This window comes from Amphibalanus amphitrite, unplaced genomic scaffold (assembly GCF_019059575.1).
Source record: "Amphibalanus amphitrite isolate SeventyFive unplaced genomic scaffold, NRLGWU_Aamphi_draft 001124F_arrow, whole genome shotgun sequence".
NCBI lineage: Eukaryota > Metazoa > Arthropoda > Thecostraca > Balanomorpha > Balanidae > Amphibalanus > Amphibalanus amphitrite.
Window position 1 is genome coordinate 15,472 of NW_024882618.1, and position 15,484 is coordinate 30,955.

General features: G+C 48.6%; 1 protein-coding gene across 1 annotated transcript in view; it reads right to left on the reverse strand.

The window, feature by feature from the left end:
• The window catches only part of LOC122370338, a gene marked incomplete at its 3' end in the record, with an annotated part of 58,981 nt that overhangs the window by 15,029 nt on the left and 28,468 nt on the right, over positions 1-15,484 (reverse strand). The window contains exon 2 of the mRNA XM_043345834.1: positions 1,105-1,311. Coding sequence (XP_043201769.1) covers positions 1,105-1,270 — 166 coding nt within the window. The remainder of the gene's footprint in view (positions 1-1,104; positions 1,312-15,484) is intronic.

The following is a 15,484-nucleotide window of genomic DNA, read 5'->3' on the forward strand; positions in this document are numbered from 1 at the left end:
AACATCAAGTTTTCGGAATTTGTCTTTTTCTCGAACATTTACTTTAAGAGCAGAAGCTGTAATGCATTAGGCAAGTGACAGAAGTGCGAAAGGAAATAGTAGACTACGTAAAATGGGAAACTGAAGAAATCTGCTTAAAGGGAATAGTTTACTTTCCCGAAATTAGTTTTTTTTGCAATGGGTGTTTTATTGTTTATGCTCAAAATGATCAGAAAATAAAATAAAACCATTTTATAAATATATTTTCTATGTTTTTACATAGGAAGAGCTATATTCTATATAAAACATGTTTGACGCGGAAGCTTATTACGCGTTGACCAATCGTATTGCGTAGTTAAACTCCAGGAGAGCAGGTGGCCGCGTTGCTTGTTTTTACGTCTGAAATCCGTTAATCAGACTCCCCACGGGCTTATGTAATGTTTCTGCAAATCACCCTGACTGCTGGCATGGATGCTGAGGTGATTGAAACATTGCTTGCCTGGCAACAATCCATGTCAAAACTACGCTAATTGGACTAGAGGATAAAATTGAACAGGGTATACATATTTTTTTGAAAAGCCACAACAACCGAGAAACAAGTAACCACATCAGATTTACGGATGGCGTTATTAAAAACGGTGACAGCTCAAAAATTATCCGAAGCCTGTCGGACCGCATGACGGCACAGTAAATACTCCCTAAGCCTGCCTTTTATCTCGAATCACCACGGATAGCCATCGCCGACTTCGGTGATAATTGGGACGGATCTGGGAGAAAGGAAAAGACTTACCGCAGTACAGGCACAGTGGACCACAACCACCTTTCGGAGAGTGTGCTATACCTGAAAAGCCGCTGCTTTTACCGGCTCATGTGGAGCGGCTGAGGTCCAAGACTCCTGTCTGCCTCTCCCTATGATAGGTGTCCTGTGGAGTGGACAGCTGTCCACTATCCAGGATATGATTGGTATGATGGTGATCACTTTCCCTCACAGTATGTAGTCTGGTGTGTTGAGGATGAGTATGATGATGTATAGGAGAGTAGTATGAGGAGGAGTATGCTGGTCCTTCCCCTCGCTCTCTCACCCGTTGCAATAAGATGCATGTCCCGGGTGGCCCTTCTCCTTACCTGTCACAGTATGGGTGTCGAGGGTGGCCGCGCGCGCAGCCCTGATCCTCTCGGCCCAGTAGTGCCCGTGGCTCCAGGCGCGGCTCACTGGTGCCCCACAGAGGAGCACCAGCACCAGTCCCGGCACCAGCCAGCAGGCCGGAGATGCTCCCCGGCCGATCACCATCGTTCAGGGCTCCGTCGAGGGAACAGGCAGCGGGCGCTGGGCTGTGGACGAAAGGAGAGAGTCAGCCGTCTATCCAAACATTACTCAGATACAAGAACGGAAAGCCAAAATGGCTTATATTTCATAGCTAGTTTTTCACAAAGCGGGGATGCTTCTAAAACTGCATCTCGCCTTGCCTTTGAGACGAGGCTATCAATGAGTTGTTTATTTTGACCGCGAACGCCGCATGATACCATGCTAGCCACTAGTGATGTGACTGTCACACACTTCACTGCGTCTTAGTGACCCGATACACTGACTTCGTAAGCTCTTCTACATACGTACTATATCATATACTGAGAATCGATCGCTTATTCGATGCATTGTCGTCATTGATCCTGTGAGTCAGTTCAGATGATCTGTAGCAGCATACTGCGCGTCACCGGAAGCCCCTCTGCAGACCGCGAGGCGCACTTCGAAATTGACCTGAGATGTTGGGATTGCACCCATCCGCCTAAATGAGCGCATATCCGCCGCACGATCACTCTGTATTCCTCAAGGCGGTGTCGTAAGATCTCTCAGAGACTGCGAATGCTCGCATCACGGCCGCTGCCTGGATCTCACACAAATCTCACACAAATCTCAGTAAAGCACGCATAACAGTCGGCCGCCTAATCCTAATTGAGTAACGTGCCACCCGCTGGATTATGTGATGAAAGCGCCGCGTGATCCCAAGGGTTACAGGTCAATAGTCTGGTGCAGGAAACGCAACAGCTCGCAACATTTTGATAAATATTTCTGCATTTTTACTTATACTTTCTTTCGATGTACCTAACAAATATGATTTAAGTGTTTGATAGTTTATGACAAGCAAGTGAGTTACATAATTGTTCTTCGCTGCAGTAGGAGTTAATAATACCCAGCTTCTGGAGGCTGAGGTCAACGGTTTCCTCAAACGCCGACTAATTTCCAGACAAATACCCGCCTGGTCGGGATCCGGTATCTATAAGCGGGCCGCCGGCAGGGAAGGCAGACACAAGCCACTCGTCGTGTGCTAGTGGTTTGGCACAGGGCCACTTCGTGATGACATGTTTTGCTCTTTGCAGCAATGCTTCACCTTCACGGCAACAGCGCAGCCTCAGATTCCATAAATACGCCGAGACAAGTTAACATTCACAGAATGATTGTGTTTGCGTGCATTCCGCGTTGTTCCTGCTCCTTGGGGTTGCTCTATGCGGTGCGTATATCTACATTCACAAAATGGTTGTGTTTGCTTGTATTCTGTGTTGCTCTTGCTCCTGGGGGTCGCTCTGCTAGGTATGTGTGCGTTGTACAGTCTGTCTTAAAAGTACCGCGCAAAGTGGTGGTGGATCCATCAAGCCTGACCGAGAAAGGTATGCTTTAATTTGAAAGTCACCGAACCAATTGAGCTGGGGAATGGACGAGGATGTCCATTGCTTCGGTGACCCAAATTTAGCAGGCCCTTCCTCAGTCAGGCTCGATGGATCCACCGCCACTTTGCGCGGTACTTTTAAGACCGACTGTACATACATTCACAATGTGGTTATAGTTATGTTTGCTAGCATCCTGAGTTGTTTCTCGGGCTCGCTCTGCGCGGTATGTGTGCAAACATTCACAAAGTGATTGTTTTTACTTGCATCACGCGATGTTCCGCCTCAGTTCGGGCCCACCCCGGGCCGTGTGTGGACCTGCAGGACGGCCAGCCCATCTGCCGCCCGAGGCAGCCGCGGGGGAGGAGGTCAGCCCCCGGAGAGCGAGACACTCCGACCGGTGGAACCGGTCCCGTCGAGCCGGCCGCCACAGGCCGCCGTCGAAATGGCTAATCCGTCGCCCGGCGACACTAATCCCCGTCGGTGAGGGTGGGGGAGGGGGGAGGGGTGCCTCGGGGGCACGACGGACCCGCCGACGCTGTGGCGAGGTGAGATGGATCCGGGACGCTGCGGCGCACCGCACTGCCTTCTCAGAACGCCGGCCTCAGGCGAGTAGGGGGAGATGGGGAGGGATGCTTAGCGGACCTGGAACGGCGACAGTGACGGACGAGCGGAGTTTGCATAGGAAAAGGGTTAGCACTTATAAATCTGGTTAACCTTTGAGGAAGGGATAGATAAAATACTGCTGAATGTGTTTGATAGATTATGCCTTATGTCTAAATGCGATAAGCGATTAATCAAACCACATATCGGCGTGATTCACATATACCTAACGGCTCGGATCCGGAACTCACGACTGAATGTGGTCGCGGAGTCTCAACGGTCAGCTATGACGTAAGATGAGGAATTCACCATAAAAAAAAAAAAACAGAGCGACTTAGCGACAGTAGTAGGCATTAGGCGAGCCACCGCATGAGCACAAAGTGAGCCGTCGAGCTGATCCTGATGCGAAGCGACGGCCCGCGATGCACGGGAGCTGTTACCACATCAAAGAGGCAGAGATACAGTCATGACAAAGGACTCGCCTGTCACGGAGTGGTGTGCCCTGAACTGGAATAGCATCAGGGAGGTGCTGGTGCAGGTCTGTGACATGCATGGGATATTGATCGACTGAATCGTGAATCCTGACCGGTATATTTGCTGACCGTTTTGTGATTCTGTCGCGTTCATGGTAAAGGTAAAATAAAAAGTGGAAGTTGATAAACTTCAACAGCTGCTCAGAAGCGGCGGAACACCTTCAATTAAGGGGGGGGGGGGGGGCACTGCCGACTTTTGATCCCATTCTTTCCATGCAACGCTCATAGGGCTAATGTTAAAATGCCGAAATCAAAGGGGCGCACGGTGCCCCGGTGCCCTCCCCGTTCCGCCGCCTATGCAGCTGCTTACTAAATTTATATGAAAATAGCAACCGATATACATTGTAATGTAGCGCCCACTCGGGTTTCGGAGTGCGCTCAGCGATGTGGAAACTGGCCTTTATCAGCATCTGCGCGTTGTTGCCGGCGACTGGACGTCCCCATTGGATTACTGATCTCGCGATTTTCTGCAGATGGCTGCCGACCAGCTTATACCATCTGTGGAATGCCGATAGAGACCTGCTTATACCATCTGTGGAATGTCGATAGAGACCTGCTCGCTGCACTGGTGGGCCCTGCGGTAGTCCTGCAGAAAAGCTAGTCAGAGCTTTTGAGTGCCATCGTGTGTGGGATTCGGTGCGCTCGTGTCTCCATGATGCCCGGTTACTTGACTCACGTTTCCATGTTTCGACGCACTGCGAATATGATATTGCGTTCACTAGCTTAAAGATGAATTAGTGTGATTGATTTGCAAGGGTTGTAGCTACTGACAGTCTCGCCTATTTCACATTTAGCGATCCATGTATAAATCACAGCATTCGATCTGACATGCCTAAAAGCTAAGGACTTTTCAAGCAGTACTTTGTTACCCAATCATCAACAAGCAAACATGATAGTTCTACAGAGCTATCAAGCTATTTACGGCCCAGGGATACTCAATTTCCAAAAACAAAATATCTGACGTTAATCATGGTGACTAAAGTTAAATGAAGAGCCAAGCCCTTTCAAAAATAAACCATTGAATGATGATGAATTGGGAGCCTCTTGAACCTTATCCGCAGAGGACGTTACCCTGACGTGTGCCTATTCTCTGTAGGCTCAATATGCGACTTCATTGACATGATAATGCCTCTGTGGCGCAACACAGGTTCTATCCGCATACCCAACGAAAGTGGGATGTTTACAGAATAAATTTTACGTTTTGAGGAGTGTAGGCAGATGTTCCTCGCCGTCGCACATTCAAAGCTGGGACGTTCAAACACCAAGCAGGGCAAGACAGGGAGGTCCGACATATCCGATAAAAAATGCATCCCTTTCTCATCAACACTGCAACCACATGCCGAAACGATAGATACTGAAAACAGCAATTTACACTGCATTGAAATGCACAGGCATGTAGCATACACCAAAGTTGCAACGCCTGTGTGAGGCGCCTGCGTGAGCACCACACGAGCCCACTGCTGTGTACACATGTAAACACCTCAGACTTTACGTGATCTTTGCATCAACTACCCGGTATGCGACGCAAAACACGCTGAATAACAGTCTGATGAGTAGGCAGATATTCCAGGAAGACAGGGATAGTATCCAAATTTGATACCAACAGCCTAAACTCCAGCTTTGGCTGCTACTTGCTTCTGTCGGTCCGGTGCACGGCGTGATTGAGAAAGTGGGAGTGGTCACATCAGTTTAAACAAAAACCGCCTCTGTGACTCACATTAGCAAACCGTAAACATTATCCAACTAAAGCGCAGTTAAGGAGCATAACGAGTCATAACGAGTCTAACGTGCCCGACGTCGGTAGCACGAGAACAGAGCAGCACAGAAACCCATATGTGTATTTGTTGTGACATGTAGTGTGTGCAGCACGTCATCTTGACCTCATTGTCTGCATCAAAGTACCGCGGTTAGTCACGCTAAATGACCCCATTACGTGATGGTTCATGCACAGAGAGAGAGAGAGAGAGAGAGAGAAAGAGAGAGAGAGAGAGAGAGAGAGAGAGAGAGAGAGGAAGAGAGAGATAGAGATAGAGAGAGAGAGAGAGAGAGAGAGAGAGAGAGAGAGAGAGAGAGAGAGAGAGAGAGAGAGAGAGAGAGAGAGAGAGAGAGAGAGAGAGAGAGAGAGAGAGAGAGAGAGAGAGAGAGAGAGAAGGAGGGAGGGAAGGAAGGAGGGAGGGAGGGAAAGGAAGAGGTAGGGGAAGATGGGGAACACCGACCCCCTTAACCTTTTAGGGTCTAGTCACGCAATTTTTGGCCAAATGATCAATCTTTCAAATTCATTAGATTGTCGCATCAATTTTACATACATATCAAACAATTGTGTTCTTGTAGTGTCGTTCATAATTGCATTATGCCACATTTAGTAAATGTCTACATTTTTGGGGGTAACACCGACCGTTGGGTAACACCGCCCGAGCTCAGCAGGCAACGAAATTTGCAGAGTGCTGGACTATTAAGTTGTTCTTCTTATCTTAAATTTCGAGGCGTTTTAGTAGATTTCTAAACTACAATGGAAACGACTTTTTTATATCCCTGGGACAATGTAGTACTCATTTATATAACTATACGACTTAAAGTTCCAAAATTTCATTTTCTCGAAATTTTTCATAATCCTCTAAAAAGAAAACATAGCAACAACGTTCTTTCTTTAGTTGAAATGCGCCACTCCTGGGTTAGGTGTCACAATGTGCTTTTAAATACCGAATTTCCCAAGTGGGCGGTGTTACCCGAGTGTCTGCATTTTTCTAAAACATCCTTCAATATGGCAGCACGACAAAAATTTCGCTCGAGCAGGAGCACGTAATGCTTGGAGGAGTCCCAATTATGGCATAAAATACTACTTCAGGACTAAAGTCTGTCAAATAGGATCAGTTTTCTTCCGTTTATTATGCTAGAAAAAGTATAAAACGCATTTACGAAACGTAAAATTGGGAATTTCTCGCAAATCACCTAAACCAATGCGGTGCACTGCCCATACCTACCTGCACTTCTGTTGTCGTTACGCTGCCAAAAGACAGTCAGCTGTCGCCCTAGACCTTTTTATATTTCTGATATCGGGGTGGGCGGTGTTCCCCAAAGGGCGGTGTTCCCCCATCTTCCCCTATTCCTCAGATTGCAAATAAAAACAATTAAGATTTGATGATGTAACGCACTTGACAATTCTGCCAGAGCCAGATCATCAGATGATATCCCGATGGTATCGATACGACATGGAAAGACATGCACATTTGACAGTCCCGAACGTCAGCTATACTGTGGCCACACAGCCACACAGGGTCTGGGGAGGCGCCCAGACCACTGCAACTGCACTGGCTACCCACCGCCGCTTACCCGGCCTCTGCCCGTGGTAGCCGCCGCCCACCCCACCGACAAGTTCAAGGCGAACCGCCGCACCAGAGCGGAAGCCCCTCCCTCCCTCCCCCAACCCCCAGACAAACGCCCCGACACCACCCCACTGTGGGGTTTTTATCGATCCTAGCACGAATTTATTTATATCGCATCCCCGCTACCTTAACTAATTTTATTTCACCTTCAAATGGTTAGGCTTAGGGTGTATGATCCCTGACAACATGGTTGGCTCTCCTGCTTGGCCCCATCCCTCCCCCGCCCCCTCCCCACGGACTTAGCACTGAAGCGTTTTCGGCTAGCAATGCATCTTGGGCGTGGAAGCGTTAAAAAAGTAGAACGAAACTACAATCGTTTTAGAAGTAGATATTTGTCCATGTCTAGCCCAATCACCAAAAGGCATTTCGGGCTTAACCTTTGCACTTTGTTAGTCCTTGCACTTTTAAAGGGGGAGGGGGTCGCACAGACTTCTGTCCTCGACTTTTCGCATACTAACTCAAGCAAAACGTGGCGGATCACGACGAAACTTTCTATACCTTCGATTCGATCAATGTTACTCACACACTTAAAATTTCATGACCTTGACCTTAATAAAAATTTGACCTGTGACCTGTTTCACCAGACCATGTCAGGCTGGTATCGATTTGGCGCTTATCAGCGCACATTATCGGCGCGTTTTCAGTCTTGTTGTGGTTGTTAACTCTCCAAGGTATGAAATGCTGTTTGTTCTCTGCATTTTAAGGTCACGTTAAGGTCAAATCAAGGTCATTTACCTTAGATGACCTTAGTTGACTTTTTCAAGTTATACGATTTTTCTAGATAAGTGCTTGGAGCTTATTTCGAACTTAACACCCATTTGAAGATTTAAGTAGTTTTGGTGCCTAACGGAACATGCTACGAAGCTGTTAAAGGTAATCGACGCCCACCTTCTATGGATAGCCGGCAAGACACCTACTGGTCGGGCCTGACCTGACCCGGTCTAGCATGAAAACATCATCCTCGATCAAAACTAGCTTGAAATTCGTGATTAGCACCCCAAAAACCTCCAACCTCACTTTACAAAGTTACAGCATTTTTCGATTTACCTATATCAAAGCTCTGTACTGAAGTTCAATAAGGTGAACATTGGCGGCGATAGCCAATAAAATGGACGCAGCGTTGCAAGGGTGTTGTTGTTTTGTTCAAAAAGAACATTTGGCGATAGAAAAATAATGTCAACATGGTATCACCCCCTTCCTCCCTCCTCCCAACTCCTATACTGACCGGAAACCCCCAGGCGGTGTGCTGCGGTCGGGTAACCCGCCGCGGCGCGGCCCGGCGGGGCGTAAGAAACCACGCGGCACCGTCTGCTTTGACGTCTCATAGTGACTGGTTTAGGCAAATTTCGGCAAAAAATGAGAGCTGCCCCCGATGCAGAAATTATTGGAGAACATTTTGATATACATTTCCACGCGTAACACCGCGTATCAAACTTTGTAAGGCAATAGTTTGCTTTTCAACTCTGTGAATCAAGAAGCATTTTAACATTTTTAGCATTTCGGTCAAAAATTATACATTTGGATGAATTTTGGAAATTTTCGTGCATGCCATCAGCTTCCTTATAAGTCAAAGATAATGAAAACATGTCGCAACTATAACCTGCTGTTCAGGGAAACGAGTGAGAGGGCGTTTTATTGTAGTGTGCTTTTTCGCTGTATGCAGGTAGCACGACGCTGGTCAGGACGAAGCTACACTTTGAGAGGTTTTTTGAGGCATAAACAATCATTTTACAGACGATTTAAGGTGTGATTCGGATGCGCTGGACAATTTTACGTGGAATGAATAACAAAAAAGTGGAAATCGAAATACTTTATCTTGCCACTTAATGCGTGCTAGGATGGCATAAGTCCCCACGGTGCACCCGTGGTCGGGGCCGGTGCAGGGTCATTCATCATGGTTTGATTGTAGGTGGGGTTCCATGCATTGCAGGTGGTGTGCCGTGCCCCACCTCAACTCAGAGAGATGTCGGGTTGGTATAGGATCTCCTTGGCAAGACAATGTCTTAGCAGAAGAGAGAGAGAGAGAGAGAGAGAGAGAGAGAGAGAGAGAGAGAGAGAGAGAGAGAGAGAGAGAGAGAGAGAGAGAGAGAGAGAGAGAGAGAGAGGGAGAGAGAACTGAAAATCTGTCGATCACCCCCTCGGACGCGCCAGTCACGGGGCAGACGGTGCTCTGTCACCAGGTCCGTCACCTGGAGAAAGGTACCGCTGCGTCTTATCCCGGCTCTGCACACGGCGACATTGGCTGATTTATATCTCCCAGTCCAATGCCCTCGGGCGAGAGCGGCCGTCGATACTTATCGTTACATAATCCCCCGCGTGCCGAGTGACCCACATGAAAACTGGCTCTAAATCAAGGCCAGGGTGGAACTTGTTATGACTCAGCTCCCGTGGCAATGCAACATTCAAATGGTTCTAACTATAGTGCCAAGAAAAAGTTAATGGTCCAGTAAAAATGGCAGACATTTTTAAACAAATGCATTACGTTTTTCATAAAAGTTGATTACACTAAATTATTTTTTAATGATTTTTTGATTCAGTAATCGAAATTTAACATATTCACATTCCCCAATAGGTATGAACCAGTATAACGCCTTTTGGGGCGACTAACGGAGCGAGCGAGAGGGTGGGCCTTGCACGCGCGAAATTGCGAGGGGGTACCTCCAACTGACTTGTGCACGGCACCCTACTAACTGGTCTCTAGCGATGTGCCAAATTTGGGCACAATCGGCCCAGCCGTTCTCGAGATCTGGAAGCGGCACCCTGCACGTGCGCACGTGCAAAATGGGTCCCAACTGACTTGTGCACGGCACCCTACTAACCGGTCCCTATCCGTGTACCAAATTTGAGCGCAATCGGTCCAGCCGTTCCCGAGATCTGGAAACGACCCCTGCACGTGCGCACGTGCAGCAGCACCCCAACTCTCGCACATGGATATGCAGTGCCTAGTGGGTGCCTACCTACATGCCAACTTTCAGTGCAATCGGCCAAGTAGTTACCGAGATATTGCAACAATTACAAAAGTGACACCTCTTCGTTTTGCACGTGGCACGTGCATAAGGGGTCACCCACATGCATCGGGAATAGTCCAATACTTGGTAGAAGGAATGAAGCTACCCTACAAAAATTACCGCGTGTAAATCGGTCAAGTGGTTGCTGAGATATAAGCCTCGCAAAAGCGTGACCACGGCCGGCCGGCCGGCCGCTCATACTCAGAAATTTCCGTTAATCTAAGGAAAGACTACGCTCGCTTCGCTCGCTCCGTAATTAATAAATATGAGGTAAATATGAATAAAATATGAAGTAGTTACACAGCAGATAACGAAAAAAATTAACATAAACTGGGAATGAGCATCTTAAAAATGTAAAACGACCACTGAATTGTAGGGATCAATTTTTGCTTTCGGTGGAAATTGATTCCTTCTTCACAACGAATTTCTAGCATCCATATAGAAGCGTTTAACATGAGCATGCTACTTTGTTGAACACCCGCTGCCGCCGGCCACCTAACAATCTGTACACGGCATCAAACTGCCGAGAGGCTGTGCCGGCCGCGCAAGCACCACCCCCATGGGCCATCGTCGCGCTCAGCTTACACATCACGTCATAAGACCAGCTTTACGACCGCCATCGGACGGGCTGCAGCCGGCCAAAGCCAGCTATATAGTCATCTCAGCGGTACCGCGGTGCAGGCCATCACAAATACCCAGCACACATTCACATTCCCGACTGAATGGGAATGGCGTGGGAGGCGCTAGGTGACGGTGTGTTGGTTCAACGATCCACACCTGGCCTGCCGAGATATGCGGCACCGCGTTTGGGCTGCTGTGAACAGCTTTCTACCTGGAAAATGAGCAGCACCCAGCTGAACTGCCATCTCCAATCGCCGAATCGTACCTTTCCCTGTAGGTGGGATATGTCTAGACTCTGAACCCCAAACCGATTTCAACTAACTGGCAGCTTCCATTGTCGCAGAACAAAACCCGCCATCAGTTCGTGATCTCGACGCAATAATTAGTAGGGTCATTGTATCATTGTTCAATACATGGCTCTATGGGAGGCATGTTGTCCCTCCTTGGTAAACATGTTGACCCAACGCTGCATTTTCGGCCTCTGATGCCTTTGTTATGGTGAACCGATATCTGATGCTGCAACAAGTATTGCATCGATTGTCAGATCGAACATTGAGTTCAAGTCTGGAATGTCTTAGTTGGAAGGTCGGAAGATTGCAATGCAAAATTAAGAGTTAAATATGCTACGTATGCGTGCCAACCGGTATCGCACAAACAGGTAATCACTGCTCACTAATCAGTGAACACGTTTAGTGCAAATATAAGAATGGTTACCGGCTTTGTCCGGTTGCGGGCTTCTCGACTGCTCAGCGGGTCTGGGAGAGACCGGGAAGACCAAGAAAAGTTGAAGAGAAGCAGCAAAGGTCGAGGAGAGTCTACGAAAGTCGAGCAGAGCCCGCGGGAAGCCGAGTAGAGTCGTGGAAAGTCTAAGAGAATCGAGGGAAGTCGAGGGGGCTTGAAAAGACTCAACTAAAGCCGAGGAGCTCTCGGCTGGCGAACGGACTGTCGGCAGTCTGCAGGTCCACCCACGCAGTCGTTCTGAACGACGCTGTCCGTCCCCCCCCCCCCTACCAATCCGATCACCTGTGTGCGGCCATAAACCGTCCTCTCAGACCGTCGGATCGTCTCCGTCTCCGTCTCTCGGCTCCGGCCGGCCATCCCTGACTGTTTTAGAGCCCGGTGAATAATATGGTGGTTAACGTCACTGGCCATTCACCAGGTAATGGGTCGTGACCGCACAGCCACAACGATGGACTTTATTAACACAATTGGCCTGTTGACGTGCCTGAACCACATGACACAGTTCGCGGTTGGATAAGGGAAACCTTTGATGTTCTGTCATAGAGTAGAAACCTAATCTTGACCTAAACAAGACATTATGATGGCATCTTAAATCAGCATCACAATTCTTTTTGTACTCTTCTATTTTATTGTATTTTCTTCTGTAAATTTTGCAAATTTTTTCTTTTTGTACGTTTTTGAAAGCACGGACGTTTCTATGGCAAAGCCAATCTCTTACCATGCACTTTAAAGCAATATTTACGGGGCATGTTTTGAGTTAGCCATGAATTGCATAATAAGTTACATATAGGCAAAGTGGTTTATTATCAACCACAATTACTTTTGCCTTTCCGCTTACATAACTCCCATTCTCACAGTGATTAGCTTCCTTCCCACGAGCTTCTAATCACGCACGCTTCTGTCAAAGATAGGATACCCAATACCCATCTGAGCTCCTGACTGGGTGTCAAAGCGTCAGCCTTCTGAGCTACATCGGAATGTAAAATGAGACTCTGCGGCGCTAGGAAACGTTTAAATATTTACGAACATCATTCATTTCATTCATTGATGACGTCAAACATATCGATCAATCTTACTGACAGGAATGAGTGATTCAGCAAATTAAAACCACTCCTATTTGTAACGCATCCATATGAATCGGCTAGAAGATGCGCTCTTCCGCATTTGCTATGCGGAAAAGCGCTCTTTTTCATCTCCATTTGTTACTAAGGCCCCACACACACTCTCAAAATAGCTACCGAAAACAAGCAGTTTACGTAATATCCGCCATGTCTGAAGAGAAGAGCTCAGCATGTGGATATTAGTGGACGTCAATTGTTAGCACCGGCGTATCGTATTGCAAACAAGAGTTCCATGCCTGAATGAATCAGACAACCAGCATTGGCATTGCATTGAAGACTTAATCAGCATGTCCAAACGCAGTCATGGCTTTGTCGTCGGGGCCTTTACCGGTGGCAGAGGGAGAAGATGATTGTTTTGATCGCTTTGTTCAATATCAAACGACTCTAATCTAATATTGATAAGTATTGCCCGTAGAGCTAAAAAGTTTGCCGCATGGGCGACCATAGCTCATTGTATGTATGGAACCAGCAGTCGAATCCATACCACAGCAGACATGGCCTCTCGAAGTGCGAGTCCGAAGAGCCATCACGTGCCAGTGACGTCATCCGGGAAGCTGTCACGTACCCGTGACGTCATCGCCGTAATCCCGCCGAGGTCACCGAACGAAGCCGCAGTGACGTCACAGTTTGTCAGCCTCCGGTACCTTTACCGTCTCACCCGATCGGGAAGAATCGATAAATGATAGGGTAGAGCTTGACTCACAAACCGCGAAAGAGGATGTTTTTCAATCACGTCAAAAGCTGCAAAGGTGGTAGCGCTTTTCAGTGAATTTGATGAGGCAAGGTCCGTGACCGTCACCCGCCAGACTACCGCAGACGGCAGACCACCCACCGATCGGCACCCACACTCCCACCGGGCACCCACCACCCACCAGTCACCAACCACCAACCACCATCCACCACCCACCAGTCACCAACCACCAGCAGACCATCCGCTATCCGCCAGACACCCACCACCCATAATGAGGCATCCAACAGACACCCACCACCCTCCCGTCGATCACCCACCACCCACCACCCTCCCGTGGACCACCCATTCCCCCACCGCCCTCGAGGAGCAGCAGAAGTGGCCGGGGCGCGGCGCCGACACCCTCGGGTCGGCGGGCGCGCCGCTTGTGCCACTGCCGCTGCTCAGAGTGTCACTATTGCCACCGCCGCTGCTCAGCGCGCCGCAACTGTCTACCTGCCGCGGTAGCCCGAGAGAAAGCTGGGCGGTGGCCGCCGAGAGAGAATGATATGCCAAAAGGCGCTCCGGTTTCATAAGCGGGTAAGCACATGGCATTACACACCTCATTTGGCCGAGATAGAGGTGAGGCACGAGGGTAGCGGCCGAAGGCTGGTCCGCAGGCATTGGCTAATGACGGTGGGGTTATGCATTCCAGGGAGAAGGCTGCACTACAGCTGTTACCTCGTTAGAATGTGGTTCGCGAACAGTTAATCCTTCCAGCTAAGCCAAATCAAACCCGAGGTTTATGGCCGGTTATCAAGAAAATTGAACTGCTAATGATACATATCTTGTTCATGGACCGTGGAAGTCTTGGCCATGGAGTCCATCGACGGACGTCCACAAAGATCAGGTTTGATCAATATAGTCAAAGCGCCGTGTTCGAATACAATGCATAGTGAAGAATCCACAGGCTCTCATAGACGACAGAGCTCCATAGATTCCATAGAAGAGTGATGAGACCATTGATGTCCATATTTGCGCGTACAAAACGTCCACATTCTCTCATCGCACTGCTCATAGAAAGAGTCGGAGGGGCATGTGAAGCATTTCTGCGGCGCATCAAATAAAAAAAGGACACAAGTACAACCAGTGAACAATGGGCGGCCGTTTAGTCGAGGTCAGGCGGTCGCACGGCGCCAGCCTCAGTTGGAGACCCACCCGTGCCGTGCCGGTGGTCTTTCGGTTCCTTTACATTCGGTTCATGATCGTGGACGACATGGGATGATTCTCATCGGAAATTCCACTCACCACCTCCAGAAATATGTCAGCACATCTCGGAACAGACAAGGTACTGAACCGCATGAAATCGGAAAGATCAGCATCATAACTTGTCTCTATAATGGCACTGTTCAGATTCAGTAATACTAGAAATGGGTATACAAAGTGATAACTACTAGAAATACGTGGCGATATAGCATGGGATAGCGTACCAGCTGCAGTGGGTCTCCTAGTAAAAAGATGTTGTGATTGGATTCAAAACGTTTATAAATCGAAGTCTTGTTCTAATCTACCGTCCATAGTGTCTAACGTCTAACATCCATTATCAGAATCAATTCATAAATCTAATCTAATCTAATTGTGATAAAACACTTGAGTTCTGGGGTCCAACTGTCCTCTATTTCCACATCCCGGTTAACCATCAAAACATCGGTATTGGTCGCGTGAGGATGATGCGAGGGAGCTCCGCATTTCACAACATCCTCCCCCCGCGAAAGTGCGCCAGCACGCGCTTCTGTTGTTCCGGTCTCTGTGACACTGGAAGTCAGGTTGCTTCCAGGGGGTACAGTCTCTGGACTGGCCGCGCGAGCTCACCACCAGCTGTTCGCACTGTCGCAGACCGGGTCAAACCGTCCCGTCCCTGGTGCAGCTGAGTGATTTTGCCCATCTGCCAGAGTGCTGGTGATGTCTTCGTGTTATCGCCGATCAAGACCATGTCCCCCACCTTGGGCTGGTCATTTGGCTCACGGCGCGGTACTCTCAGCTCCCTCACGTACTCTCGTGCCCACCTTTGCCATAGGTGCTGAAGGACCTGCCGTCGGTACCTCCATCTTGCTCCCAGAGAGCGCCCAGGTTCGCCATCCGTCTCCGGGTGGTCCGTGGCGGCACG